Source organism: Bos javanicus, chromosome 17, assembly GCF_032452875.1.
Source record: "Bos javanicus breed banteng chromosome 17, ARS-OSU_banteng_1.0, whole genome shotgun sequence".
In the NCBI taxonomy this organism is placed as follows: Eukaryota; Metazoa; Chordata; class Mammalia; order Artiodactyla; family Bovidae; genus Bos; species Bos javanicus.
In genome coordinates this window covers 63,954,770-63,981,833 of record NC_083884.1, presented here as the reverse complement: position 1 = coordinate 63,981,833, position 27,064 = coordinate 63,954,770, and the positions used below count along the sequence as shown (strand labels likewise).

Sequence of the window (27,064 nt, the reverse complement as noted above, 5' to 3'; positions counted from 1 at the left end):
GCCAAAAGGACATTGCCTATGAACTGGAGTGTCCCCTCTTCCTCCTCTATTGGGATCCTCACAACCCCAACTTTCCCATCGAGGTTCAGTGTGAGCCCCAATCTGTGGACTCAGGCTCCCTCTGGGCACCGACCACGCTATATTACCTCTGCTGATTTACTGGTCCATCCTGCCCACTAGACTGTGTGTTATGCAGGAGCAAAAATGAAGTAAAATATTTTCCCCCACATTTAACCCTAGTACCAGAAAAAGCACCCGCCCATGATAAAGTACAAATAACCAATGGTTACAGGGTTGGGGAGGCAACAGGGATTGGTGGAGACCGAGGCAAAGTGAAAGTCTATCTACCCAATCGCCCCATCCAGCCAAGGGAGCAGTCACTTCTCACTTTCAGCCAGGCAGTTTGATTTCTCTAAGAAGCTAGAAATAAAGATTTTTTGGGGACATATCAGTTTCTCAACGTGGCAGCCAGTTCTATTTTTCAAAACCAGAAAATAGGAACCAGAGACTAAAAAGCAAGTCCTTGGCTGGTTCCCAGTTGTATCCTTTGATCCAGAAAGAACAAGAAAAAAAAAAAAAATCAAGAATCAAAACAGCACACCAATGTGATTCCAAAATAGAGATTTATTTATTAAGGATTATTTAGTTTCTGCATAAAAATCACCAATTGTTCCTCACTGGGTTTTTAAACATACATCAATTCTTTGTGGGTTGCTTTGGTCATCCCGACACTTTAAAAAGACAATTTTTTTAAGAGCCAGGAAGGACAGTTAAGGCAGTAAGGCATGTTCATGGGTTCATCCTCTCCCCCTCAAAAGAATACACATGGTAGGTAGTTGCTTAGGTTGGAAAGGCTGTCCCTGAAGGTAATTATGCAGAAGAATGCAAATGCAATCATCTACGGTTGGTTATTTGTGTCTGATAGCTTTAAAATAAGCCTCCCCTTGGTCATCAAAGGCTTGCTGGTTGGTTTCAGCTATAAAAAACACTGTCTGGCAAAAGACAGTAAGAGAGGGCTCTAATGACAGTGCCGGAGGCTCGGCTGTGCAAACCACATGAGAACACACACCAGTTTTCTTTAAAAAGAAAAAAAATCCCACAAGAGGGGCCCTGTATAATTTCAGATCAAACCCCCTCATGGTCCTTAAAACACTCAAAACATCATTCAGCCAGCTCCTCAGAAAGACACGTGCCTATTTTCAAAGTGACGGATCTAACACCACTTACCCCAGAGTCATGCTCCAAATGGGGGTTGGAGGGGACCAAAAAACCCTAGGACTTGATTTATTAGAAATATTAATTGATTTTTACCACACTGAAATGAAGGCATAAAGTCAGTCTGTACTGTCATGAAATTTAAAGGAGATTCTGAAGTGTGACGGTTATTTATTGCTCCAGGAGGACAGAGCCCAAACGTGACTTTTAAAAGACCAGGGCCGGCCCCCTGTGGACCCTGGCCTGACTCAAGGCTGCTCTGGGGGCGCGCCACGGGCAGGGGGCAGCTAGCCAGCCAGATTCACAGTGATTCGGGTTTGCCTGTCCCTGCAGGGGGTCTGCGGTCCGGGCTGTGCCGTCCAGAGTACCCGCTGTGGAGCTGGCCTACACCTTGTAGTTGAGCTCGGCGTTCATCCTGGTGTACATCTCGTAGATGACGTCGATGGTGGCCGTGTAATTGACCAGGAAGAGGCGGATCTTCTCCAGGCATTCCTCCTCCGTCACGTTCTGGCCCTTGGAGAGCGCTTTGAGGAAGTCGGACTTATAGGGGGCCGCGTACAGCGCTGCCTTGAGACGGGTGACAGGGGGTGGCACAGTGTTAGAGGAGGGGAAGCCCAGCCACCGGTCAGGTTCTGGGAGGGAATGCCCCCAAGGTCTGCACTGGGCATGAGGCCTGTGTTATTCATGGCATTGAACAGGAAAGGCCAAGTGTGGTGGTGGCGGGGGGTTGTGTGTGTGTCCCTTTCTACCAGGTGAGGGACAGCAGGAAGCTTTGGGGACAGACAGACCTGGCTTCAAATTCCAGCTTCTACTGCCGACTAGCGGTGAGCCTTGAGCAAGTTACTTAGCCTCTCTGAGCCTCAGTTTCCTCATCTGTAAAATGGGGATAACAATGGCACCTGCCCAACTGGGTTGCTCTTGTCAGGATTAAGGAGGTCGTGCCAAGTGCTGAGCACAGCACCAGGCACAGAGTAGGTGCTCTGCAAGGATGGACCTCTTCCCTCCGGTGGGTTCCCTGCTCTGGAGGTGAACAGCTTCCTCCTGAGACCCACTATCTGAAGGGCGGGGTGGGGAGAGGATGGCGGATCTGTGCTGTTCCTCTTTTGACCTTCAGGGGGCGACACTTGCCTAAATTTCAGGGCTTCCCTGACAACTTGAAAAGCCCAGAGAACCAGAAATTCATAGCATTTCCGAACTAGAAGGAAAACAATGCAACCGGATAAAAAGGCTTAAGACTACAAGTTTGAGAAGGGGGCGGGGGGGGGGGGGTTAGGGTTAGGGTTAGGGGGGATGGAAGGGAGGGAGGCTTAAAAGGGAGGGTATATATGTATACTTATATCTGATTTGGCTTCCCTGATAGCTCAGTTGATAAAGAATCCGCCTGCAATGCAGGAGACCCCAGTTCAGTTCCTGGGTCAGGAAGATCCCCTGGCGAAGGGATAGGCTACCCACTCCAGTATTCTTGGGCTTCCCTTGTGGCTCAGCTGGTAAAGAATCCGCCTGCAATGCGAGAGACCTGGGTTCGGTCCCTGGGTTGAGAGGGTCCCCTGGAGAAGGGAAAGGCTACCCACTCCAGTATTCTGGCCTGGAGAATTCCATGGACTGTATAGTCCATGGGGTGGCAAAGAGTTGGACACAACTGAGCAACTTTCACTTTCATGTCTGATTCACCTTGTACAGTAGAAACTAACACACCATTGTAAAGTAATTATCCTCCAATTAAAAAAAAAAAACAATCAAAATAGAAATAGTTTCAACACACCAAGCACTGTATACAGAATAATACATAGACTCTTCACAATGAGCCTGTGAGGCAGGGCCTATTTTATGTCTATTTGCAAGATGAGGATACTAAGCTCAGGAATCCTGGCTCAGGAATTTCTAACTGTGTGACCTCTAGCAAGATACTTAACGCCCGGGGCATCAGTTTCCTCATCTGTGAAAGGGAGCCAAGGACAGGGCCTCTCGTGAAAGTGACCCTCCACGGGCAGCCCGCCTTGAGCTAGGCATTTAGGGCACCCAGTTATGGCGGTGGTCGTGAGGCCTTCACAGGGGGCAAGGCCCTGTGGGCGGCGGGGGGGCAGGGCTCTTGCAGTCCCTGCCCGGGATGGGTGCTTGCCAGGGCGGACGGACGGCCCACAGGTGCCATATTTCCTGCCTGGATTCAGTTGACGCCTGACCCTGCCTGCCCATGACCTGTGCCACGCGGGACAGAGACCCGCCCTCAGAGCCCCATTCTCTCCGCAGAGAGGATGGGCGGGCAGGGGGCGCTGTAGGAGAAAGGGGGACCAGAACAGTGTGCAGTGCACCCGTGGGCTCTCGACGCCTCTCCGGTGGTATTCTCCCATAGCCGGGCTGGTGCCGAAGGCCTGTGGTCACCATCACCCCAACACAAGTCACCAAGAGCCTCGTGAGCAGATGTCCCTTCAGCAGACACCCCCGTGGGTAGGCACAGGGGCCCTTCCTCCCCTCCCCACCCGCCTCCAGTGCCAGGGTCCCAGCTGAATCCAAGGGGCCAGTGAGGTCAGCCCACCGTCAACCTGAGGGCCTCGTCCCTGTCCTGGTTCTTCTCATGGTCTCCCAATCAGGCCCCTCGTCAGAGCTGCCACAGAGCACTTAGGAAAATGCCCACCGTGCAGCAAAGGCCTCTCATCACACCAGTCTCATCCCAGACAGACGGGGGAGAGCCCCTCCTGAGCCCAGGGTGGGCAGCGCAAACACGGACACGGGGCAGGGGTGCCACAGCGACGGAGCGTGTGGCGGAGGGCGAACCCCACAACCAGGGGTCCCTCTGCGCCCGCGGGGTGGCTCACCTGGAAGATCTTCTGCACAATCCAGCCGTGGTACTTCTTGAGGGCCATCTCGTAGGCCTTGGTGGCGTTGACGCGGATGAGGTTGGGGTGGTTCTCATCCCGCTCGCCGTCGCAGATGCTCTGGAGGAAGACCTGGATGAAGCGCAGGCCTCTGCAGCCGGAAAAGAGAGGGTGCGTCAGGGTGCAGCACGCTCCCGCTGGCCCCGCCCACCCACCGCACAGAGACCCGGATGTACCCTGACCCGGATGTACCCTGAATAAAGCACTTCCCGTGACCCTGGAATACCAAAGCTGACAGTCACTCAGCTGTCATGTCTACACCAGCTTCTGTGTAACGTGACACCCCACCCCCCTCCACTTCCAGGGGATCACCTCACGTGTCCCAAGTACCTCGTCTACACCTGGCCTGGGGCTGACCCCGGCCACGGCCTCTGCTGGGCTGGGAAGTCTATAGAGGGCAGGGTCTGGACGCGCTTTGCCCATTTCTATGGCCATGTGGCCATCCGTGCTTGAGGGACGAAGCCAATCAATATAGTGTTGAAGCCCCAGCTCTGGTCCTCAAAGGGCTCAGGGACCACAGACCAGGGCCATGCAGAGAACACGAGCGAGTCTGATCCTGTGGGCTCCCCGCTCCCATCCCTGCCTGTGCCGTGGTCCGCATCCTCCCGTGGCCACTTGAGCCCTTCCTCTGAGGTAGGATGATGCTCCAGGAACCAGGAGCAGGGTGTGGGTCATGGCAAGGCCACCAAGTTTAGAATCAGATCAGTGCCAGCCCTTTATTCCACATCATCTCATCTGCTCCCCTCAGTCCGTCCGGTGAGACTGAGATCAGCACAATCTGCCCACTTCACGGAGGGGAATACAGAGGTACTCCAAAAGCCTCAGTCAAAGGCTGAGATATAAGTTCATATCTCAGTCTCGTATCTTAGACAGTGAGAGCCTGTCTCACTCCCTAACTGGGCTCCTCTGCTCCCTCCCTGCAAGGGGGTGGGGATCAATTTGGGTGGTTCTTGGGGCAGAAACGCTTGGCCCGAGGACTGAAAGGATAAAGCTCAGCTTTATCACGTGTGAGGCAAAGGAACTCCTCCATGCTTGGATCACAACTCTCAATCACTGGGGATCAGCCTGGACTGTGAACCACGCTCAGGGTCTAGTCCCAGCCCTGCCCTGACTGGCCACCTCTCCTGAGCCCCTGCTTCTCCCAGCCTTTATGATCCTCCTGCTGCCCAGAGCTGGAGTGAGTCTTTGTCAAGCCTCATTTTACCCCATTGCTGATGCCCCTCCGTGGCATCCCAGGACCCCCAAGGAGGCTGGAATTCATCCTTGACCAATTGCACCTCATCTTTCCCTGCTCCCACCTTGCATCTAGGGCCCTGGCTGGACCAGATCCTCCTGGAGGGGTGGATACTCTGTACCTCTCCTGCCCTCCCACCCCTGCAAGGCCTCTTCCTCCTGGGACCCTGCTGCTCAGTCTTGGAGATGCTACTTGGTAACCCTCCTCCAGGAAGCCCTCCCTGATTTCTCTCTGCTCCAGGTTCTGATATCCTGCTGCCATGACCTGCCCCGCAGCCTGACCCCCTGCCTGGGCTGGACTGTGATACCCTAAGAGGGACCCTGCCTCTCCAAGCAGCATCCCACGCATCCGGCACCAGGCACAGCACACAGCAGGTGCTCATTATGTGCTCGACTTGTTGACATCCACCAGGATCTGCTCTCCCAGTCACCAGGCTCTGCCCATGTCTCCTCTGGACACAAACAACCTACTTCCTGACCTGAATGTCACTCTCTGCCTGGCTCTTCCTGAGAAACCTACAGAACCTGCCAGTGGATGGACCCAGGGGCATTCCTCATTCCAGGTATGTGACTCTCTGGCTGACACACAAGAGTAGGGCAGCTCAGTGTTGACAAGTCATAAAATAGGCCATAAAGGTGTTAGTTACAGCCCACCTACCCACTGATGCCCACACTGGCTACATCCTCCAGGGAGCAGACTCTTCCTGTTCCATTTCACCAAAGAAGTGCACAGAGAGTATGGGGTGAGGATTAGCTTCTGGGGATGGGGATCCAGGGAAAGTGTGACTTTCCTGGCTCCTGACTCCAGGCCCCAGAGAAGGGGCAATGTTGGGAACATCAGTGGAGGAGAGAATGGGTCCCTGGCTTCGTAGCTGCTGCCAGGGACTGTGGAGCCTCCATAGCTGAGGGAATCCAGGAGCTGGCAGAGAGCAGCATGAGCTCAGCAAGCGAGCTGCCTGGCCCTCTGAGCCTCAGCGGCTTCGTCTGTAAGATGGAATGACTCTACACGGTTCCAAGTATGTGCCACGAGGACAGTGCGTAACATGGTCACAAGCACTGTCAGCTAACTCCAGGGTGAGACCGTCTGAGTTCAAGTCCCGTATCGGGGTGCCCTGCCCCCAGCCCACAGGTCGAATTTATGTGAATTAGAGTTCTTTTTTCTCTAGATGCTGTGGTTCTGTCAATAAGCTGTCATAATATACAAATCTGCCATGTGCGTGACGTGACTGGCTGGTTGTAGTCAGGACGTCTTTGTGCAGTGCATGACCTGTGCAACTGCAGAGCTCAGCCACTCTGTCCCAGCCCTGGCCCTGTGCCCTGAGCCCACGAATTGGCCCCAGAAGCCACCAGCATCCTCCGCTAGGACATGGGATATATGGGGATGATCATACCTAACTCACAGCACATAAAATATGATCAGGCATCTAAAGAGCTTAGCACAGTGGCCAGAGTATCTGTGGGTTTGTTATGCATCTGGTGAGGCTGGAACCAGCAAGAAGTGTCACCATCAGGCAGAACTTGGCCCCCAGGGTGCTTTTTCTCTGTCACTAAGTAGCACTGCACAAGAAGAATGCCTATGTGGAAGATGGACGTGCCCGTCCGCCCTGTCAGAGCAGACGCCCTGGGGCAGTGGCGGGGTTGGCTGTCCGTCCTCTGCACGGCAGGCCCCCAGCCCCCCGGTCACACAAACACCCCGCCACCCAAGCCCATCACCTCTTCAGCCACATCAGTGCCAGCGTGGCCCCCACTTTGGGCCACTCGGCCCCGTACATCTCCTTCTCCACCTCCAGGATGTTCTGCAGGGTCCGGAACTTGGTCGGGTTGGTGTCATAGACAGCTTTGATTTTCTGGAACAGAGCACACAGGGTTTCCCCCTGGGGAAGGCTGCCTCCATAGCTGCCACCCCAGCAGAGCCTCGCTGTCCTGCCAGGACCGGCGTGGGGGCTGGTCACGACAGTAGTAACCCCCAGGCCATCCGCATTCACTGGATGTACGCGGCGCTTCACAGCCACAGCCTTCTCTAATCCCACAGCAACCCTGACGTGCCTGCCGTCGTGCCAATTACAGATGAGGAAGCAGGCTCAGAGAGGCGAAGTGATGTGCTTAGGGTCACACAGCTGGTACAGGTGGGAACGGGGTCCAGCCCTGACCAGATCCCAGAGTCCACGTTCTCCAACCACTACTGACAGCACCTTGAACCCCAAGTATCTGAAGTTTCGCTTCTGTGGACAAACACAAGTAGGTCCTTAGGATTCAGAGATGTCCAACAGGAAGAAGGCTCCTGAGTCAGAGGCGGGAAGTTTGGATGTGAATCCCACCCCTGCCACTTCCTTGCTGTGAGTCTCTCAACAGCTCTGGGCCTCAGTTTCCCTGTCTGTAAAATGGGGATAACGACACAGCACCGGCCTCATGGTGGGTCCTTGCTGGGGAAGGGGGAGGGCGGTCAGCGGTTGGGGGATGCCATCAGGAGCTCTAAGGATTGAGGAAGGAAAGGGCTGGGTCAGTGCAACTGTGGACCCTGGAGTTTATTTTTTGTTTGGTGGAGTGAATCCAAGTACCAGCCAGTTCCTTCTCAGGTCAGCCCTCCAGACTGTGAATCCCAGTTTGGCTGTGACTGGATGGCATGACTGCAAGGAGAACCAAGAACCTGGAGCCTTGAGTCAGAGGAGCTGGGGGCCAGGCCTGTTTTCCACATCTCCTTCTGTTCCTTAGCCTGGGGAGCTTGCAGTGGGTAGCAGGGCAGTGTAACCAGGGTGGGATTAGAATCCTGATCTGGGTACTGGGGCTGCCAGGCCAAGTACATACGGTGATGTTGCCACTTATGTCCGCCTTGATAGGAGTAAACACTGGGGAGCCGAGGCAATCTGGGGACAAAACAAGAAGAGAGATGTTAGAATCCCAACAAGGGTGATATTCAGGACCGCCGTGGGACAGGGGGAAAGGTCACTTGATGTGTTTAAGGCAAGAACTGTTTGTAGGTGTTAAAACAGTTCGTGGGCAAGTAAATTTGGAGTCCTGGGCTCCAAGTGAGACCGGTTGCTTACTGCAGGACTTGTCAGAGCCTTTAAAATACAACCAGATTCTCTAAGGGGCAAATGCTTTTTCTACAGCACCCCTCATCCTAGGATAAAAAGTTCTGTATCTGCACCATCTAATATGGGCCACATGTGACTACTGAGCACTTCAAATGTGGTGTGATCGAGGCACTCAATTTGTAATTTTATTAACTTTCATTCATTTAAATGTAATACCCACATGTGGCCAGTAGCTACCATATTGGACAGTACAGTGTAGAGCATCTCGCAAAACTAACACTCTGAGAAACCATCTTGGCCGACAAGGCAGATGGCTGCTAACAAACCAGCTGGCCAGGAAGCAGCTCGAGAAATCTTAGTCCGTGGGAGAAGAGGGGCCAGATTTATGAAAGATAACCTTCTCATTCACCAACTTCTAAGGCAGAAGTGAGCTGGTGACCCAGAGGCCCCCCGGTCCTGAGACTCTGCGTAGGAGCCTGGGAGAAGCCACCAGCAGGGGGACCCCCGTCACTTAACAGAGCTTCATGAACTGGGGCTGCACACCTGCTCTGCAGACACTGGCAGTCGGGGCTTGGGAGTATCCCTTCTGCTCCCCGAGCCTCAGTTTTCCCATCCAGCAAGTGGGCCAACAGAGGTGGTTGGAGCTGCTACGAGGATGACTTGAAACCACCCACTTCTGAGACACATACTTTGTTCATCTCTGACATCCGAATGCTCTCCCTTGGAGGCAGTGTTCCTTTCTTGGTGGTTCACAAAACAACAGACCACCTTAAAACAGGTGGCGCCTTGGAGCTGATGAAATGTGGACCAAGAAACTGGCAGTGCCTGGAACTCAGGGCTCCCTGGGAAATATAAGCAGTCTACGGCCTGTTTCTCCTCCTTTCCCGCCTCTGTGACCCCCCCAGCAGGCCGTCATGGGGACCAGAGACAGCCCACGGGTCAGAGCTCCCTGCTGAGGGCTGGGCATGGAGGGAACAGACAGGGAAGGGCCGGGTCTCTCCTGAGCAGACTCAACAAGGACTTCAGCCTCAGAGCCTGAATTCAGCTGTGCTTCCCTGCCACCTCTGAGCATCCTCGATACAGAGCCCAGGGGGCAAAGACACCTGAGCAGGCCACAAGTGGGTACCAAAACCTATGGCGGGGAACTCCCCCCCGCCAGCTTCCCCTTGTCCGCAGGCCAGGCAGGGGCTTCGGGCAGGCACCAGCCAGCTGCACGGGGCGGAGGACTGGAGGAGGGCCACCTGTGGGCTGAATTCCACCCAAGGTGACCCGGCACACCTGGCCAGCCATCTGGAACATTCTAACTGCATCTGTTAAGAGAGGTGCATTGAGGAAACAGCACTGGATGTTTTACATGAAAAAGCCCCAAACCCCATAGAAAGGAGGTCAGGTAGGAATCCAGACAGACTGGGTTTGAATCCAGGTAAGCAGGTCTCCTGCCTGGGCTCCATGTAACTTAGTTTCCTCACATGGCAAATGGGGCAGCATGTGTACGTACTAAGTCGCTTCAGTCATGTCTGACTCTTTGCTACCCCATGGGCTGTAGCCCGCCAGGCTCCTCTGTCCCTGGGATTCTCCGGCAAGAATTCTCCTGGAGTGGGTTGCCATGCCCTCCTCCAGGGGATCTTCCTGACCCAGGGATTGAACCTGCGTCTCTTACATCTCCTGCATTGGCAGGCAGGCTCTTTACCACCTGTGCCACCTGTACGTATTTCATAGCGTTGTGGTGGGGATTGAAATCCAAACACTGAACACATTTAGCAGAGTGCCCAGTGCAGCAACCCTCAGTAAATGAACTCTGACCGTCTTTATGACTTTGGGACACGACTAGGGCTAGGCTCCGCGCTCCAGCAAACATCACCCAGGCTTGGAAGTCACCAGGTCCTCCAGGGCCTGCGTTGAGTGGGAACACAGGGCCCGAGCCCCTGGCCACCTCTACTCTCCTGACTCCCAACTGAGGCCCCCTTGGGGCCCGAGTAGCCGCGTGGCCCAACTGCAGGCTCCCGGGTACAAGATCCTCAGGCTGGAAAAACCCTCCTCTCAGCTTGCCAGCCTCTCTCCCACTCCTATGGGGTCACATCTCCCTTCCCAGACGGTGGCAGGAGCTGCTCTGGGGTGCCAGACGGGGGTGCAGACATCCTGTCCCACCAGATCCTGCCAAGGGCGTTAATGCAGTAATGACTCCACCCATGGTTTCATCCTCCCTGATGTATCGCTGGCCTCATCCTGCAAGGCCAACCTGGGAAGCCTGTGCAATTTGCTAGTCCTGCACCGTGTTCTCTGCCGGGACGCTTGCCACAACTCCCCGGAAGCATGATGATGCACAGTAATAATGCAGAGAACTTCCTATGGTCCAGTGGTTAGGGCTCAGTGCTTTCACTGCCCAGGGCGCGGGTTCAATCCCTGGTCAGGGAACAAAGATCCCACACGCCAAACGGAGTGGCCAAAAAATAAAAAGAAACCTCAAGAAAAAAAAAAAAATGTAAGACAGTCAAGACTCTCCACCGCTAGTGACTCTTTCCCTCTTGACTGTGTAGCCAAGGGTCGCCAATTCCGAGTCTCACAGGGGCCATGCAGGCGCCATGGATGGGCTTTCTGGGGACTGGCAAAACTCTTCTAAAGGCATGACCATGGCTGCACCTCCTGGTCTTTCAAAAATATATGGTGCCCAAAGACATGAGGCGGGTTGACAGATGGACAGAGAGGTGGACAGACAGGTACAGTCAGATATAAATGGTAGAATCTAGATGGTGGCTACGTGAATAGCTGCTGTGAAATTCTTTCAATTTCGTTATATGCTTGAAATTTTTCATATAAAAAACTGGAAGAGAATGTCAGGCTTTTTTTTCCTGCTCATGAAAGTCGGACCTCTTCCTTCCACTTTTTCTCCAAGTTCACTGCACTGCTACCCTCGCTGTGGTTCCACGTGTAAGTCTGTCTTCCGTCCACCTCCCCCTGAGTGCTGAGAGGGCAGAGACCAGGTGGTCTTAGTCCCCTGCTCTGCTCCCCACCCCCGCAGCCAGTGGCATGAACAAGGGGGCAGATAGTGGGAAACATGAATCAAGAGGCACCCCACCGTGCTTTTTCCAGCCACATTCTTGTAGGGCAGACTGACCCAACGCACGGGTCTGAGGACCCACACAACTAAGATGGCAGAGGCCATGGGAAGGGGCTTGGCCTCGGTTTCCCCGTCTGTAAAGGGACCGTCCCTGTATGGCTGCTGTGAGGGAGCATGGGGGAGGCATGCCAAGTCAGGGCTCAGAGCCTGGCCGTGATTTGATTACCACTGCGGGCTGATTTTCGAGTAATGCCATCCTGCGTGGAGATGCAGAACCAGGGTTTGGCGATCATCAGCCACATGTGGGTGGCTTACCAGCTTCTCACAGTGACTCAGGTCAGTCGACAGGCATTTTAGAGACACTGAGAGTAACATTCGGTTTCCCTGGCTCTGGAAATGGCTTCTGTGTGGTTCTGAGTGTCCTCCCTACCCCCAGATGGCAGGGAGAAAGGCTGTCTCATTTTCTCCTGACACCACGTGAGGCCCGAGGTCATCGTGGTCTGCAGGAGCTGGCCCCAAGGCAGCTGCTCTTGCAGGTCATGGCGACCATGCAGAGACCAGGCTTCTGCTCAACAAGGGGTGGGATGTGGGGCCTGGATGGACTTCTGGAGCCGGGAAGGGAGCAGAAGGAGAGAGGGGCAAAGCAGGGCTGGGAGATGGCCCCCAGGAGAGGGGGGTGGTGTGTACATAGAGAAACACACACAGGAGTCGGGTCAGCAGCATCTGGACCGCCTGTGATCAGAGGAGGAGCAGCGTAGAGCTACGCAGCCTTGGTCCTGAGTTCAGATCTCAGATCTGGCATCACTCTGGACAAGTGACTTAACCGCTCTGGGCTCAGGCCCCTCCCTTTCCAGAGCCCCAAGGTGCTGGGCAAACAGGAGGCACTCCAGGTGACCTGACGCCGGCCTCCACACGCCCTATGGAAGGCTCTGGGCTGCTGTTTGCTTTGGCTTAGCCTGACGCTACTGGGCTCTGAAATGCCTCATGACGGTGCAGGGTCACCTGGTGAGAGCCAGGCACTCACACACAATTCCAGACCCGAGGCTGGTACCAGCATCCCCTCTAGCCTTTCTTTCTAGAATGTTTCCATCTGTGTGTGTGTGAGCTCGGCAAAAGCGAGAGGACTCTGACCGCAAAACTGAAAATGATTTTGACCCCTGAGCACTCGGTGGCCTGCGAGCTGAAACTCACGCCGGCCCTGCTCTGGACACGACGCATTTCTTGTCAGGCCACCCAGTTTTACCTTTCATACAGAATACAGTCCTGCCTCAAAATTACCTTTCTAGTTTTACCTGTTTTGCAGTTATCCCAAACTTGTTTTTCATTATTGTCAGCCAATGGGCTCTTTAGAATGGCACCCGGAACCTGCCAGAAGAGAGGGAGTAGGCTTGGGTGGCTTTCTAGTTTATCGTCTCACATCCAGAGTAAAAAGAAGCCATCTCAAAAACAAGAGAAAAAATCAAGTACATTCCCCCCATCTTACTTCATAAAGGGTCACAGATTCTAAACACAGTCAAGCCTTACCTTGGTCACCGGGAACATGTGGCAAATGGCCCCTTCTCTTTAGACTTTTCCTAAGCATGCCACTCGGAGAAGGCGATGGCACCCCACTCCGGTACTCTTGCCTGGAGAATCCCAGGGACGGGGGAGCCTGGTGGGCTGCCGTCTCTGGGGTCGCACAGAGTCGGACACGACTGAAGCGACTTAGCAGGAGCAGCAGCAGCAAGCATGCCACTCAATCCAAAAGGCATAACAAAAAGGCCAATAAGTCTGATTACAAACCCCAAAACCTTCTATATGGGATTGGGTGGGCATGGGAGGAAATCCCATCACCAATCAAAGCCAAACAGCAAACTGATTGGGAGAGGGGGTGACCCATGTAACAAATGTCATAGACCAAAGACTATTATCCCTAATATGTAAAGAGCTCTAACAAATTAATAAGAAATAACCTCCTTATAGAAAAATGGACAATTAAAAGACATTTAATCTCAATAATGGAAAAAAAAGCAGTGAAATATTTTCCATCTACCAAATTTGATGAATGTACCAACTTTCTCTCTAGTTCAGCTATCCTGGATGGAACTTATCCAAACGTATGACACATGTCCCTGCATTTGTACAGCAAGCCATTTGCAGTGTACTAAACAGAGCCATCATCAAAAATAGGAATTATGATAAAGATGTGGCCCAGTGATATCAGAGGCCCCCTCAACTGTTCCCTAAATGGGTCTACATGGTATGCTTCCAGGGTTTTAGGACAGCGTTATGTAGGTTGTTTTTTTTTTTTTTGCTGTGCCCTGTGGCATGTGAAATCTTAGTTCCCTAACCAGGGATGGAACCCATGCCCGCTGCAGTGGCAGTGGAGAGTCCTAGCCACAGGGCTGCCAGGAAAGTCCCCAGCTTTGTGTAGTTTTTAAAAAATTCCTCTTGCTTTCTCGGCAGTGCTTTGATTCTGTGAGATACTGGGAGAACAAGCAGCCAACTCTGTCAGCATCACTGACAGAATAAGAGGAAGCAGACACCCAGCAACACTGTGACCTCTGTGACAGTTCTGCCCGGGTCTCTGCCATGGTTCAGACGGTTGAGGTTGTCTGGAGAGCAGAACTCCCCATAAGCCAGCAGTCCCCATGTGCCGCACAGAATCACATTCATTTCCTGTTTTTCTGGCCTCCATGTAGTTGGAAAGCACCTGCTGTTATGCTCCGAGCAAGCCCCCAGCACATACTTGGAAATTTCCATCCAAGCTGCCCCCTCTACGCCTGCCTCTCTAGGCAACCATCTCTTCCAGTAGGTGATGCTCCCAACACTGGGCCACAAGGTGACCGAATAGCCCCCACCCTCTCATTTCATCTCAGGAATAATTTTCACTCAAGAACAAAAGCATTCTGCTTTTAAGACGCACACCTTCACTTTCAGCCTGTGTGGTTCAGTGTGGGAAATCCGGGCCCAACCCGTAAATATTCATTTGAAAAAGGAAGAACAGGGTGCCTGTGTCAGGATGCTAGGGGCCTGGTTTGGGGAGGTTCTATTTCAAATTCAATTTTTTTTTTTTCAATAGCTGGATAGTAAGGTTTCGCTGTTAATCACGTGGGACAGATTAACTTTACAGATCCTAGGTTACAAGGATCATAATGGGAGGCACTCAAATTACAGCTGATGGAGATGAATCATTTATTAATCCCGTGGTATGTGGGGTGTGCATGTGTGGTGGCTCAGTCTGCAATTAGGCCTATTTTGAAGCGTAAGAGCCCGAGAATGCTCACCTTTCAAAAACTAGTTCCCACTCTAACTTCTATCTAAGAGGAAAAAATATTTACCAAATGGTACTTTTAAAAATCACCCGTGGGACTTCCCTGGTGGTCCAATGGCTAAGACTCTGTGCTCCCAATACAGGGGGCCCAGGTTCGATCCCTGGTCAGGAAACTAGATCCTGCATGCTGCAACTAAGACCGAGTACAGCCAAATAAATAAAAGAAATTTTAGAATAATTTTTAAAATTAAAAAAAACAAAAATAAAATCAGCCCCGTGACATGCCAACTCTCTTTATCCACAATTGTCCCCTTTGGCAAAAACCAGCCAGCAATTGGGAATGCAAATGGGAAAATGAGTTCTCTTACTTGCTGTGTGGCCTGGGAGAAATTAGTTAACCTCTCTGAGCTGCAGTTTCCACATTTGTAAAATGAGGTTAATAACACACCCCATCTTATAGAGCTATTGCAAGGCTTAAATGAGGCTGTAGAAATAAAGGGGTTAGCATAATTTCTGGCTCAGTTTTTTAAAAGTTATTCTTTATGATTATAATAATTGTTATCATACATTATAGCATCATTCTTTAGGAAAGAAATCCAGGAAAGAATGATTCCAATGATTAAGATGTCAAAAAGGGAATTCCCTCATCGTCCAGTGGTTGGGATTCACTGCTGAGGGCCTGGGTTCTATCTTTAGCTGGGAAACTAAGATCCCACAGGCATGACAAAAAAAAAAAAAATCAAAAGAGAAAGAGATGAAGACAGGGAGGAGAGAGAGGTAGAGAAAGGTGTGGATATGGATAAAATCAGCAGGAACTTTCCAGTTATAAACTAAGGACTGTGCACTCCTGACCATTACAGTCTGAGATCTCAGCAGGGAGTGGTGAAGGGAAGGTGGCCTAATAGCAGCGCAGAAAATGAATCATTTCTGAGCCAGAGGAAGTGAGCTGGCCACAGAACTGCAGATGGAGAAAAGAGGTTTTATAGGACCCTGGGGAGCGCTGATCCATTGTAAGGACTTGTAAAGGCTCAGATACAGTTAACACAATAACAATTTTTTGGGGAAAAAAAAGCCCTGATACAAGTAACTCGGTAAGAATGTAACACAAGCAGTTAACATCCATCCAGACCCTTTTAAAACTGAAACAATGCAACCTAAGACCAGAACTCAACATTGCTATTCTAACAAGCTCATTGAAATGAGCACAGTGTCAATGCCAGATGGGAACTGCCAGCATTTCCCATCCCCCACAACAGCTCTAAAAGGTCCTTTCTGCTCTGAAAGACTTGTGTGCAGGGCTGGCCCCCTACAAAGCCCTTCCTCGTTACCTGACTTGGTCACCTCCCTTCATCACTCTTAGCCTCAGTCTCCTCTTCTGTAAAGTGGTGCCCATTCCTCCTAATTCATAAGGTCGTGAGGAGGAGGATTGGAAATGAGAGATCGGCTTGTTCAATGCTGAAGCACATGGAAGTCACTCAAAACATGGGTTACGCTAGCTATGGGGTCAGGCGTTATACCTTACAAAGCCGCCGTCACGCATTCTTTCCATTCCCTTTCAAGTTATCCATTGGCTGGGCACCGATGCTCTGCCAGGCACGTTGCTGGGGCCTGGGACACGATTCACAATGGGGCACTGTTCCTGCAACCAGCCCTACGCAGTGGACATCCCACAGATGAGGAACGAGGTGGGGGCTGGACAAGCTAGCAGGGGACAGAGCGGATGTCTGGGTCTTCCCTCTGGCTTCTCCATCTTCTTCCCTCCAGGAGCAGAGGCCAGACCTCCATCCTTGACCTCAGGGCTGGACTTTTCTGAACCCAGAGGATCAAGAAGATCTCCTTTTCGCTAGAGGAACAAAGGTGGTGGACACCACTGGTCTGTGCTCTGAGCTGGCCTTTGGATGTTATAAATGAGAGTTGCTTTAGCAGCCAGGCTGCTCAGCTGGCCCCTAGCCCTGGCAGCTAGTCACCAAGAGCCCGAGGAAGCTTCTTTTTGCAAGAACCTTGTTGCCCAAGGGCAGTGTGGCAAGAGGTGCAGATTCTCAGGCTTTCGGGTGGAGAGATTCTCGCATTGGACGCCAACATCATCTGGGGGAGTTAGCCTCCACCAGCCCCCCTGGAGGCCTAGCTTCCCCCTTTTACAGTCGGGGCTGCAGGCTTAGAGAGGGGAAGCTCCTGGGTGAGGACACACAGCTGGGACACCGTGGAACCAGCATTCAAGCTCAGGCTGGCTCTGCTTGATACCAATTTCCATCTATATGCAGAGTACATCATGAGAAACGCTGGCCTGGAAGAAGCACAAGCTGGAATCAAGATTGCTGGGAGAAATATCAATAACCTCAGATATGCAGATGACACCACCCTTATGGCAGAAAGTGAAGAGGAACTCAAAAGCCTCTTGATGAAGGTGAAAGAGGAGAGTGAAAAAGTTAGCTTAAAACTCAACATTCAGAAAACAAAGATCATGGCATCTGGTCCCATCACTTCATGGCAAATAGATGGGGAAACAGTGGAAACAGTGTCAGACTTTATTCTTTTGGGCTCCAAAATCACTGCAGATGGTGACTGCAGCCATGAAATTAAAAGACGCTTACTCCTTGGAAGAAAAGTTATGACCAACCTAGATAGCATATTCAAAAGCAGAGACATTACTTTGCCAACAAAGGTCCATCTAGTCAAGGCTATGGTTTTTCCTGTGATCATGTATGGATGTGAGAGTTGGACTGTGAAGAAAGCTGAGCGCCGAAGAATTGATGGTTTTGAACTGTGGTGTTGGAGAAGACTCTTGAGAGTCCCTTGGACTGCAAGGAGATCCAACCAGTCCACTCCGAAGGAGATCAGCCCTGGGATTTCTTTGGAAGGAATGATGCTAAAGCTGAAACTCCAGTACTTTGGCCACCTCATGCGAAGAGTTGACTCATTGGAAAAGACTCTGATGCTGGGAGGGATTGGGGGCAGGAGGAGAAGGGGACGACAGAGGATGAGATGGCTGGATGGCATCACTGACTCGATGGACGTGAGTCTGGGTGAACTCCGGGAGTTGGTGATGGACAGGGAGGCCTGGCGTGCTGCGATTCATGGGGTCACCAAGAGTCGGACACGACTGAGCGACTGAACTGAACTGAACTGAACTGAGAGACTCCCATTCAGGGACTTCAGCCAACAATAAACCCGGGTTCAAAGCAACTTCTCTCTAAGCCTCCCAAGCAGCCAACAGATGAACAGGTTAACACACAGGGCCAGAGGCAGCCCTCTGTTTAGGTGTTGCTCGGCTCTAATCTGGGCCAGGTAAGCTCACGAGTGGGTCTCACCAACACACAGGAGATGCTTCTCAAGGTTAATAAGACCTCACTCCCTACTTGCAAATACACCTCCAATGGATGAGAGGAGTCAGCAGGCTGGTTCAGTTCAAAGTTGCAAAACCAGGGTTGGGGTGAGTGGGGGAAGTGGGGGAGTGAGAGGGAGGTCCAAGAGAGGGAGGATATGTCTACACACACAGCTGATTCACTTGGTTATACAGCAGAAACTAACACAACATCGTAAAGCAACTGGGTTGTAGTTTAGTGGCTCAGTTATGTCCGACTCTTTTGCAACCCTATGGACCCCGCCAGGCTCCTCTGTCCATGGCATTTCTCAGGCAAGAAATACTGGAGAGGAGTGGGTTGCCATTTCCTTTTCTGGGGTCGTCCCAATCCCGGGATGGAACCTGTGTCTCCTGTATTACAAGCAGATTCCTTACCACTGAACCACCTGGGAAGCAACTATACCTCAAAAAAGAATTTTTTTTTAATTGCAAAACCCATTGCCTTAAGCGGCTGTAGTATCAGCGGAACCCATCCCGGTGAAAGGAAGGTGGTGGGCTGGAGGGGAGTGGTGCCCCGGGCAGTGAGACTCTGACGCAGGTATAGAGCCAGAAGCGAGTGATGTCATGGCGCCATCTCTGGGGCTGCAAGCCATTCAGAAAGGCTACAGCATGGATTTCAAGGTGGGGTAATAGGGAGCCACTGCAGCTTCTAGACAGAGAGTGACAAAACTAAATGATAACCAGGTCTCTCCCTTCGCCTCTCTCTCCCTCCATTCCCCACCCTTCAACTGCAAATGCTCTGGAATGGTTGTGTAATCCACCGTAAAAGCTGAGAGGGTAGGGCCTCACAGAAGTCAACTGCAAACTGATCAGTGGTGAGATCCGCTTACTTGGTCAAGGTGGAGAAAGAAGATGGACAAAGGGTTGTTGACCTCTAGGTGGACACAGCAAAACCTATCCGGCTTGGGAGGCTCAGACCAGAGATACAGAAGAACGAGCCCAGGATACAGGTGCTCTGAACCACACATGACCTGCAGCCCAAAAGAATCAGCATTCATCAAGCCCAACCAATTCTGTCCCAAACCACATCCAATGAAGCATTAAGAAATGTGACTGCGCTAAACACATGTAAAGCCTTCACCTGCTTCGACCCAGCAATTTCCCTTCAAAAAATTAGAAATAACCAAAGAAGTATGCAAAGAAATATACATAAGAATGTTCACTGTAGCATGGTTTACTAGAGAAAAAAAAGAAACAATGTGAATATCCAACACCAGGGGCCTGGTTAAACAGTTTATGGCTACATTCAAACAACAAAATTCTAAGTAGCTCTGGAAAATGACAGTTGACATGAAAAGCTAGTTATGCTATATGGTTGGGTTTAAAAAAAAAAAAAAAGCAGTTTATCCTTTTTCCCTTAAAGTTGGATAAAGAGACAAATGGGTCTGAAAGGAAAATAGTCTGAAATGTCACCACTGATTTCTCTTAAAAAAAACAACGGGACTTTTCTGGTGATCCGGTGGTTTCCTGGTGGTCCAGTGGATAAGAATCTTGTGGCTCAGCTGGTAAAGAATCCACCTGCAATGCAGGAGACCTGGGTTTGATCCCTGGGTTGGGAAGATCCCCTGAAGGAGGGCATGGCAACCCACTTCAGTATTCTGGCCTGGAGAATTCCATGGACCATATAGTCCATGGGGTTGCAAAGAGTCGAACACAACTGAGTGACTTTGACTATACATTGAATGCAGAAGACGCAGATTCAGTCCCCGGTCCTGGAACTAAAGTCCCCTAGGCCGAGAAACAACTAAGCATACATGCCCAGTGCAGCCAAATAAATTAAGGTTTTTTAAAATAACAACAAAAAACTCTGTCTCAAAAAGCCGTGAAAGGATTAAGTGAACCCATCTACATAGTCTACTTAGCATGGAGTAAATGCTCAATAAAAAATGGCAGGGAGATTTTTAATTTATCATTTCTTCTTGATCAATTTTTCCTCTGAGAAACAGATCTTCCTTAAAGAAATAAATACTTTTTAAAAACACTGCTCTTAGCCCTCTGCTCTATTCGTATCAAGAGAGGAAGCTCTCAACTGGGGGTGACTGTTTCTCTGCAGGTATTTTTGGTTGTTACAACTTGGAGAAATGGGATGCTGCTGGCATCTGGCAGAGAGAGGCCAGGGATGCCACTGAACATCTTACAAAGCACAGGACAGCCCCACCCCCCCACTCCAAAGAATGGCCCAGCCCCGAATGTCAGCAGTGTCATGGTGGAGAAACCCTGCTTTGGAAGGAACTGCCACAATGCCATTCAGACTTCTTGAGTTCAAACTTCAGACCTGCTCCATGCCAGAGACACACACGGCACCCAGATCACAGATCACCCAAGGGACCAGACATTCCCAAGACCTGGACAAAGCCCATGTTTCAGAGCAGATGGGCCAATCTCCATCAAACCCGGTGTGCCAGGGGAAAGCCACTGGTGGGAGCATCCTCCCCAAACTTCAACCCTTGGGAGGAACCCTCCCCCGAGAAAAGCCTTAATGCTTCAGAACGGATCATCATGTTTCTCAAACAGTGCTAAGAATTATCCTCTGTGGGCCGACCCACTGAGGCTTCTGTATAAATGGCGGCTCTGTCAACAGATGTGACGGCCCACAACACCCAGTTCGCAGCAAAGACAAGGGTCTTTTGAGATCAGGGAAGGGGGAGGGGACGTTCTCCTACCCAGGCACCAGCTCACCACCCGCTCCAGCCACCACCACCCACCTCTTTTCCCGTCAAACTGGCCCGATACTTGCATCAAGTGAAGGCGGCCCCGAACACAGAAACTGATGGACAACCTTGCTGAAGATGCAGGAGGAAAAGGCCACAGAACTTACCTTGGGGGTTTCTCCACCTTGAGAGACAGCTAACATTTGGGGCTGGCTCAGTTCTTTGTGGTTGGGGTCTATGTTGTGCCCTGGAGGGTGTTTACCAGCGTCCCTGACTTCCAGCTGCCAGTACCATCTCCCTGTGCCCCTTACCCACCGCCCCCCCCAGGATGTGACAACCAAAAATGTCTCCAGATACTGCCCGTTGTCCCCTGAGGGGGCAAAACTGTTTGAGTTGAGAAGGACTAGATTAAACAGATTCTGAATCCTTATTCAGAGCAAATATTCATAGAACTAAAAGAGGAGGGAAAAACCCATCACAAAAACCAACAGTTCCTCAATGCTAAAATCAGACAGTTCGCAAGCTCCTGCCTGGAGATTTAGCATTATCTCAACATGGAGATACCAATATTAAGAATATTCTGTACATTTAAGTGCTGACTGAGCACCTACTGGGCACCAGACATTGTTCTGAGTATCAGGGATGCAACAGTAGACGTAAAGGACCCAGGTCTGAGAATCGTACAAACCAGGCAAAGGCACTCACTCAAACACTCATTAATCAATCATCTACGCTATGAAGGAACCAAAACTGAACTCAGGAACTTGTATAACAACCACGCCCCCAACAGCTAGGCATTTAAAGGCCTCGGAACCTTACACACTCCACCTCATTTAGTCCTTGCCACTAGCCTCAGAGATCAGCATGCCCATTTCACAGATGGGGACGGTGAGGCAAAGGGTGGAGGAAGAGAACAGGGATGTGACTTCATGTAGCCACAACCACCCCAGAGCCCACAGCACTGTAGCAACTACTGCCCACTGGGAGCCCTGATTACCCTCCAGGGGAAAGGGAGTGACTGCCCTGGGTGCCACCATCCCTTTAGTCCAAGTTAGTGTCAGCTTCTGTCAGTCTGCAGGTTTCTGTTGGACTCTGCCCTGGGGACTGGTCTCTTCCAGCCAGGCCACCAAGTAAACCAGCAGGGCGGGGTTTCGGGAAAGCCCACATGGAAGAGGAGAAAGCAGAGCTCAGGTTGCATTCTTTCCTGGAGACCAGCAAGGCAAAGGGCAGGGCCCTACTGTCTTCTGTTTCCCATTTTCCATCCAGGGTGTGGGCTGGGTTGGAGCACGGGAGAAACGAGGGTCTGCAACTGGCTTAGGGCCGCCTCCCAGTGTTCCTGTGACCTCCCAGGGCATGACAGATGGGGGAGGGGACTTTTTCTTTTGGACCCCACCCCAAGCACCCAGTGTCTGATGTCACCCCACAAAGCAGGTCCCCTGGTCTCGACCCCTGCTCCAAACGGAGGGGAAAGTTTAGGTGGTTCTCCCCAAGAAGGGGGCCCGAGAGTTTTGCAACTCCATTTCCAAAAACCCCCTCCTCACTTTGCCAGGCTTTCTGCCCCTGGAGTGGGGGTGGGGGGTGGGGGGTCTTGGACTTGGAATTATGAGGAAAAGAAGGGTTCACACCGTCCCACGAGGGAGAGGATGGGAGAATTTACAGAAAAGAGGGGGTTTATCAAATGAGGGTTTCATTTTAAAGTGAGAGCGTTGGGAGCCATTCAGAAGAGGAAGAACGGGAGGATGGGGTGAGGGATAAAAGACCTGGGCGGTGGGGGACGGTGGGACGCTTTGGGGGAGACAGAGGACTGCAGAACTGGGGATGTGGTAGAGTAGGGGTGTTCGTGGGGAGATGGACGTTTGGGGCGCACAAGCGGGTGGAGATCTGCGGGCATCTGACGGATGAAGTGTCTGGGGAGACAGAGGGTTTGTGGATGTCCGGGAAGAGATGAGGATGTGACATGTTCTGGGGAGAGAGGATCTGGGAGCAGTCTGGGATAGGGGAAATCTAGGGTGCTTGCAGAAAAAGGGGATCTTTGGTGCCTGGGGAAGTAGGATTTGGGGTGTCCACGGAAGGGCTGGTTTGGGGATATTTGAGAGAAGGAAGCGGGTGCATCTGGGAGCGCCCTGGGGCAGGGCTCCCGGCCAGATCCCCCTTTCACCCCGGCTCACCGAAGAAGGGCGGCAGGTGGGACACCGCCTCCAGGAAGGGCCCCGTCTCGATCTGCTTGTCCGCAGGCAGGGGCCTCAGCAGGTGCTCCGCCAGCAGCGCCATTTCGGGGTCGAGGCCCGCGGTGATGCCCCAGCCGGCGCCGCGGGCGTCCACGCCGCCCCCCGGGCCGCCGCCGTCAGCGCCGGGGATGTCACTGCCGCCCTCAGCAGCCTCCGGGGACGCCAGCGTCGCCACTTCCGCCCGCGCTGCGCCCGCGTAGCCGAGCGCTCAGCGCCGCCCGCAGGCCGAGCGCCTAAACTGCTTGCCGCGCCGCCCCACCCCCGCCCGCCCGCGCCCAATCCGCGTCCGCCGCCGCGCCCGCCAGCCCAATCCTCGCCCACGGCCGTGGACCTCCGCGCCGCCATTGGCCGGGGGGCGGGGCCAACCCGCCCGCGCGAAAGCGCGGCGACTCCTACATTCAGGTACGCCCAGGTGAGCCGCTCCCAGGTGTCCCGTCCCCTCGTGTTTCCTGCCACCTCCGGCGTGGCACCCCGCAACCAGGCGAACTGGCTCGGGCCCCGTCCTCGCCTGATGGGCAAGGTCACAACTCACAACCCATCCACCAGCCCAGGTTACGGCCCAATCCTGCCAGCATCCTTCAGGACATTTGCTACCCCACAAACAGGGACTAACCTTTAACAGTCCCAAGAGGCTTTTTGGACCCTGCTGTGATCAAAGTTCTCTTTGGCTACAACAGTGGGGATCCTTGATTCTTTAGTGATCTTCTGCCTGTTGGACACTGGCCAATCACAAGTTAACTCAGTCATGCCTAACTAGGACTCTTGTCAGCTGAAATCTGGGGTCCAGTCTGACCTGTACAGTCTGATATTACCTGATGGACTCAGCCCAGTGTACAATCCAACTCAATCACCACCTGACTGGTGCATGTTTCCTCAAACCTGACTTCACCCCAATAGACCAAGGCACATGCTTGCCACAACCTGGAGCACAATTCATCTCAGTCACAACTCACCTTGATGCATGTATCCTAAAATCTAGCACATAGCTGTTGAGAGCTTCTCATTCATTCTCAGAATAAGCAATTCACTATGCTCCCACCATGCACCGTGCACTGTGCTAGGCATTGAGGATAAAGTGATGAACAGTACAGCAAAATCCTGGCTCCTGTGGGGGCTCACATTCTAGTTGAGGAGACAAGATAATACATTATATTACAATACAATACATAAGTAAATAAGACAAATTCATATGCTAAGTGTAATGAAGAAAATAAAATAAGGCGGAGTGACAGGGATGACTGAGGATGTGCTTGTGATAGGATGTAGGGAGTGAGGGGCAGTAAGTACCTATGAAGTGGTGACATTTGATCCAGGACCTGAAGAAGAAGTAGGAGACAGCCAGAGTGGCTGGGACACATGAAAAAGCCTTAAGGTGACAAAGAGCTTGGTGTGTGCAAGCAACCAGGGGAGGGAAAGGGAGTGGAGTGAGTGAGAGGATGAGGCAGAGAAATGATGATAGGAACTGAGCTCAGGGAGGAGAGCAGGGGCTTGTTAGGTTAGGTAGAGTGTGGTATAAAGTTTAGATTTTAAGCTAAGGGCAATGAGAACTCACCGGTGTCAGTAAAAATAATTGCCAAACTTTATTCAATATTTCTCAATGTAATTTTGCAAGGGGAAAATGAGAGAAGAGGCTGTTCCAAACCCATGTATAGTCAGGAAATGAAAGGATCTGGGGGAAAAAAGATTATCATCATGTCTTACTCATGACCCAAACCCTGACATGTTCCATCAAGTCAGCTCACCGACGAATAGAAGCCCAAGCCGTCAAACTTGGCTTGTTCCCACCCCACCCAACCTCACCCCCCTCAGGCATCCTAAGATACCATCTCCTTGAAGCCTCCCTCACCAGCCCGCCCAGCACTTGGACCCAGAACCCCCACCCATATTTCAGACACAGCCCTGCCATTACTTCAACAGAGAGATCACAGCTTACATGGGGACCGCCAGCCTCAGATGACACCCCGATTTCTCAACTTGATCCATCTCAGCCAAACCACCAGAGACTGTGGCTGATATCAAAAATTCAAGTCTAGAAAAACTGTCTTGTCATGGAATATGGGTTCGATGTGGTGAGATGGGTCGTTGTTCTGAGTGAATGTGATGTCTTGATGCCTACCCATCCATACAACAAAAATTTTAAGTGCCTGCTGTGGGATGGAATCCCCAGCTCTCCACAGTCCCCACCACTCTCAGAGAGCCTCTGAATCTCCTCTTTCCTCTTTGAAAATAATACATAGTTCATGGAGAGGTATTTTGAGACTACTATCCCATCTCTCATCAGACTTTCCATTTATTTATTTTCATCAGTACAGACTTCTGATTCCATGGGTTACAATCCATTGCTGTTATTATTTATTTGGGCGCCCAATGTATCCCAGACTCAGCCCGTGATGGTCCTTTTCAGCTGGCTTCTGTCTCCCTACCATTCTTTAAACATTTCCTTACTTTCTGACACAAGATATTCCAGGCTCTTCTTGTACTTTTTGACTGCTTTGAGTCTTAATTGCAGCATGTGATATCTGTGTTGCAGTGTTTGGGTTTCTCACTAGTTGGGGTGTGTGGGCTAAGACTCCCTGCAGCATGTAGGATCTTAGTTCCCCAATCAGGGGTCGAACCCAAGTTCCCTGCATTGCAAGGTGGATTCTTAACCATTGGACCACCAGGGATGTCCACACACACACACACACACACTTATATCTATATTTGTTTCCATGGTTTTCTATTGATGTTGAAAAGCATGAGTTCACCCTAATAGATCCAAGTCCAACCTAACTCCACAGGGTTAATGCTAGTCGTTCCATGTTGGTAACCTCCTCTCTGACAGTGAGAAACCTAGTATTCTCGGTGTGTTCACTTAATTGACCAACCCCCACCCCATAGATCATGATTTCTTATTGTTGATGCTGCCCTCTACCCAACAAGGATACCCTCTACACCCTACTCAATCTCTGACACCCCATGTGTGCGTGCTAAGTAGCCTTAGTCATGTCCAATTCTTTGTGACTCTATGGACTGTAGCCTGCCAGACTCCTCTGTCCATGAGGTTTTCCAGGCAAGAATACTGGAGTGGGTTGCCGTGCCCTCCTCAGGGAGATTTCCTGGCCCAGGGATCAAATCAAATTTACATCTCCTGCATTGACAGCTGGGCTCCTTACCACTAGTGTCACCTGGGAGGCTGCCTGACCCCCCATGCCAAGCTGCTTTTCCATTAGGATGCCCTCCTCACTCACACAAGCTCTGGCCCCTATGATGGGGCCACTCTCACACCATATGGACACTCTTCTTATCCCACTGGGCTATGACACCCCTCTGTGGACCAGCATGTGTCTTATCCCCCTCCCTCTACAGCTCACTTGATGTTGCTGGGACCCCCTTGTTTAGACTACCCTGGATTCTTTATTATGGCACATGCATGGGCTTAGTTGCCCAGCATGTGGCATCTTAGTTCCCAGACCAGGGATCAAACCCATCTCCCCTGCATTACAAAATGGATTCTTAACCACAGGTCCAGCAGGGAAGTTCCTGATCAAACCGTTATCAAATATAATGGAAGTGGGAGGAGGGGGCTTCCCAGGGGGTTCAGTGGTAAGGAATCCACCTGCCATGGACAGAGGAGCCTGGCGGCTACAGTTGATGGGGTCACAATGAGTCTGACACAACTTAGCATGATGGAAGGGAAGGGCATGGGCGGGAAGGGGAGGGAGAAGAGGGGATGGGAAGCGCGGGGAGGAGCCACATGAACGTTAGCAGCTGGGGCCATCAGCTATGGACCATCAACCCCCACTGTAGCTTACTGTAGTGGGGCAAACGTCACACATTCAGTACATATGTATTGGGTATTACTCTGAAACAAAGAGGACAGAGGATGGAGTCAACAATAAATAAGGTTTTGTGTGGGAGATACTTCCAGACACAGAGGAGCCACCTCATCTTTTTGAACTGTTGGGCCATCACACTTGCTCCATCAGCTACGAACCTGCTCTCAAATTGATTTGCAGGACCAGCTTGGCCAGTGGAGTTAATTCTAGTGCTAGGCATTGACTCAGTGGGAGTGAGGTGTTCATTCTACCAAGTTTCATCATTTTCCTGAACCGACTCCACCTGTGTTAATAGCTTCTTTCCAAACCAAATTGTCAAATCTGGGTGACTCAGACGGT

The 27,064-nt window shown here is 51.6% G+C and overlaps 1 protein-coding gene across 3 annotated transcripts; it reads right to left on the bottom strand.

Annotated features, from left to right (window-relative positions):
• Nucleotides 1–606: 606 nt before the first annotated feature.
• GLTP (glycolipid transfer protein) lies at nt 607–23,146 on the bottom strand. Of its 3 annotated transcripts, none has more exons than XM_061385090.1 (5): nt 22,848–23,146; nt 8,127–8,185; nt 7,035–7,168; nt 4,029–4,179; nt 607–1,782 (listed from the first exon to the last, which is right to left on the bottom strand). In XM_061385090.1, the coding sequence occupies exons 1-5, from the start codon at nt 22,948–22,950 to the stop codon at nt 1,600–1,602; spliced, it is 630 nt and encodes a 209-aa protein (XP_061241074.1). In that variant the 5' UTR covers nt 22,951–23,146; the 3' UTR covers nt 607–1,599. The 3 variants fall into 3 exon arrangements, with proteins under 3 accessions (XP_061241074.1, XP_061241075.1, XP_061241073.1); XM_061385091.1 differs by having other exon boundaries at nt 607–1,778; nt 22,848–23,072; XM_061385089.1 differs by having other exon boundaries at nt 1,367–2,715; nt 22,848–23,084.
• Nucleotides 23,147–27,064: the final 3,918 nt, after the last annotated feature.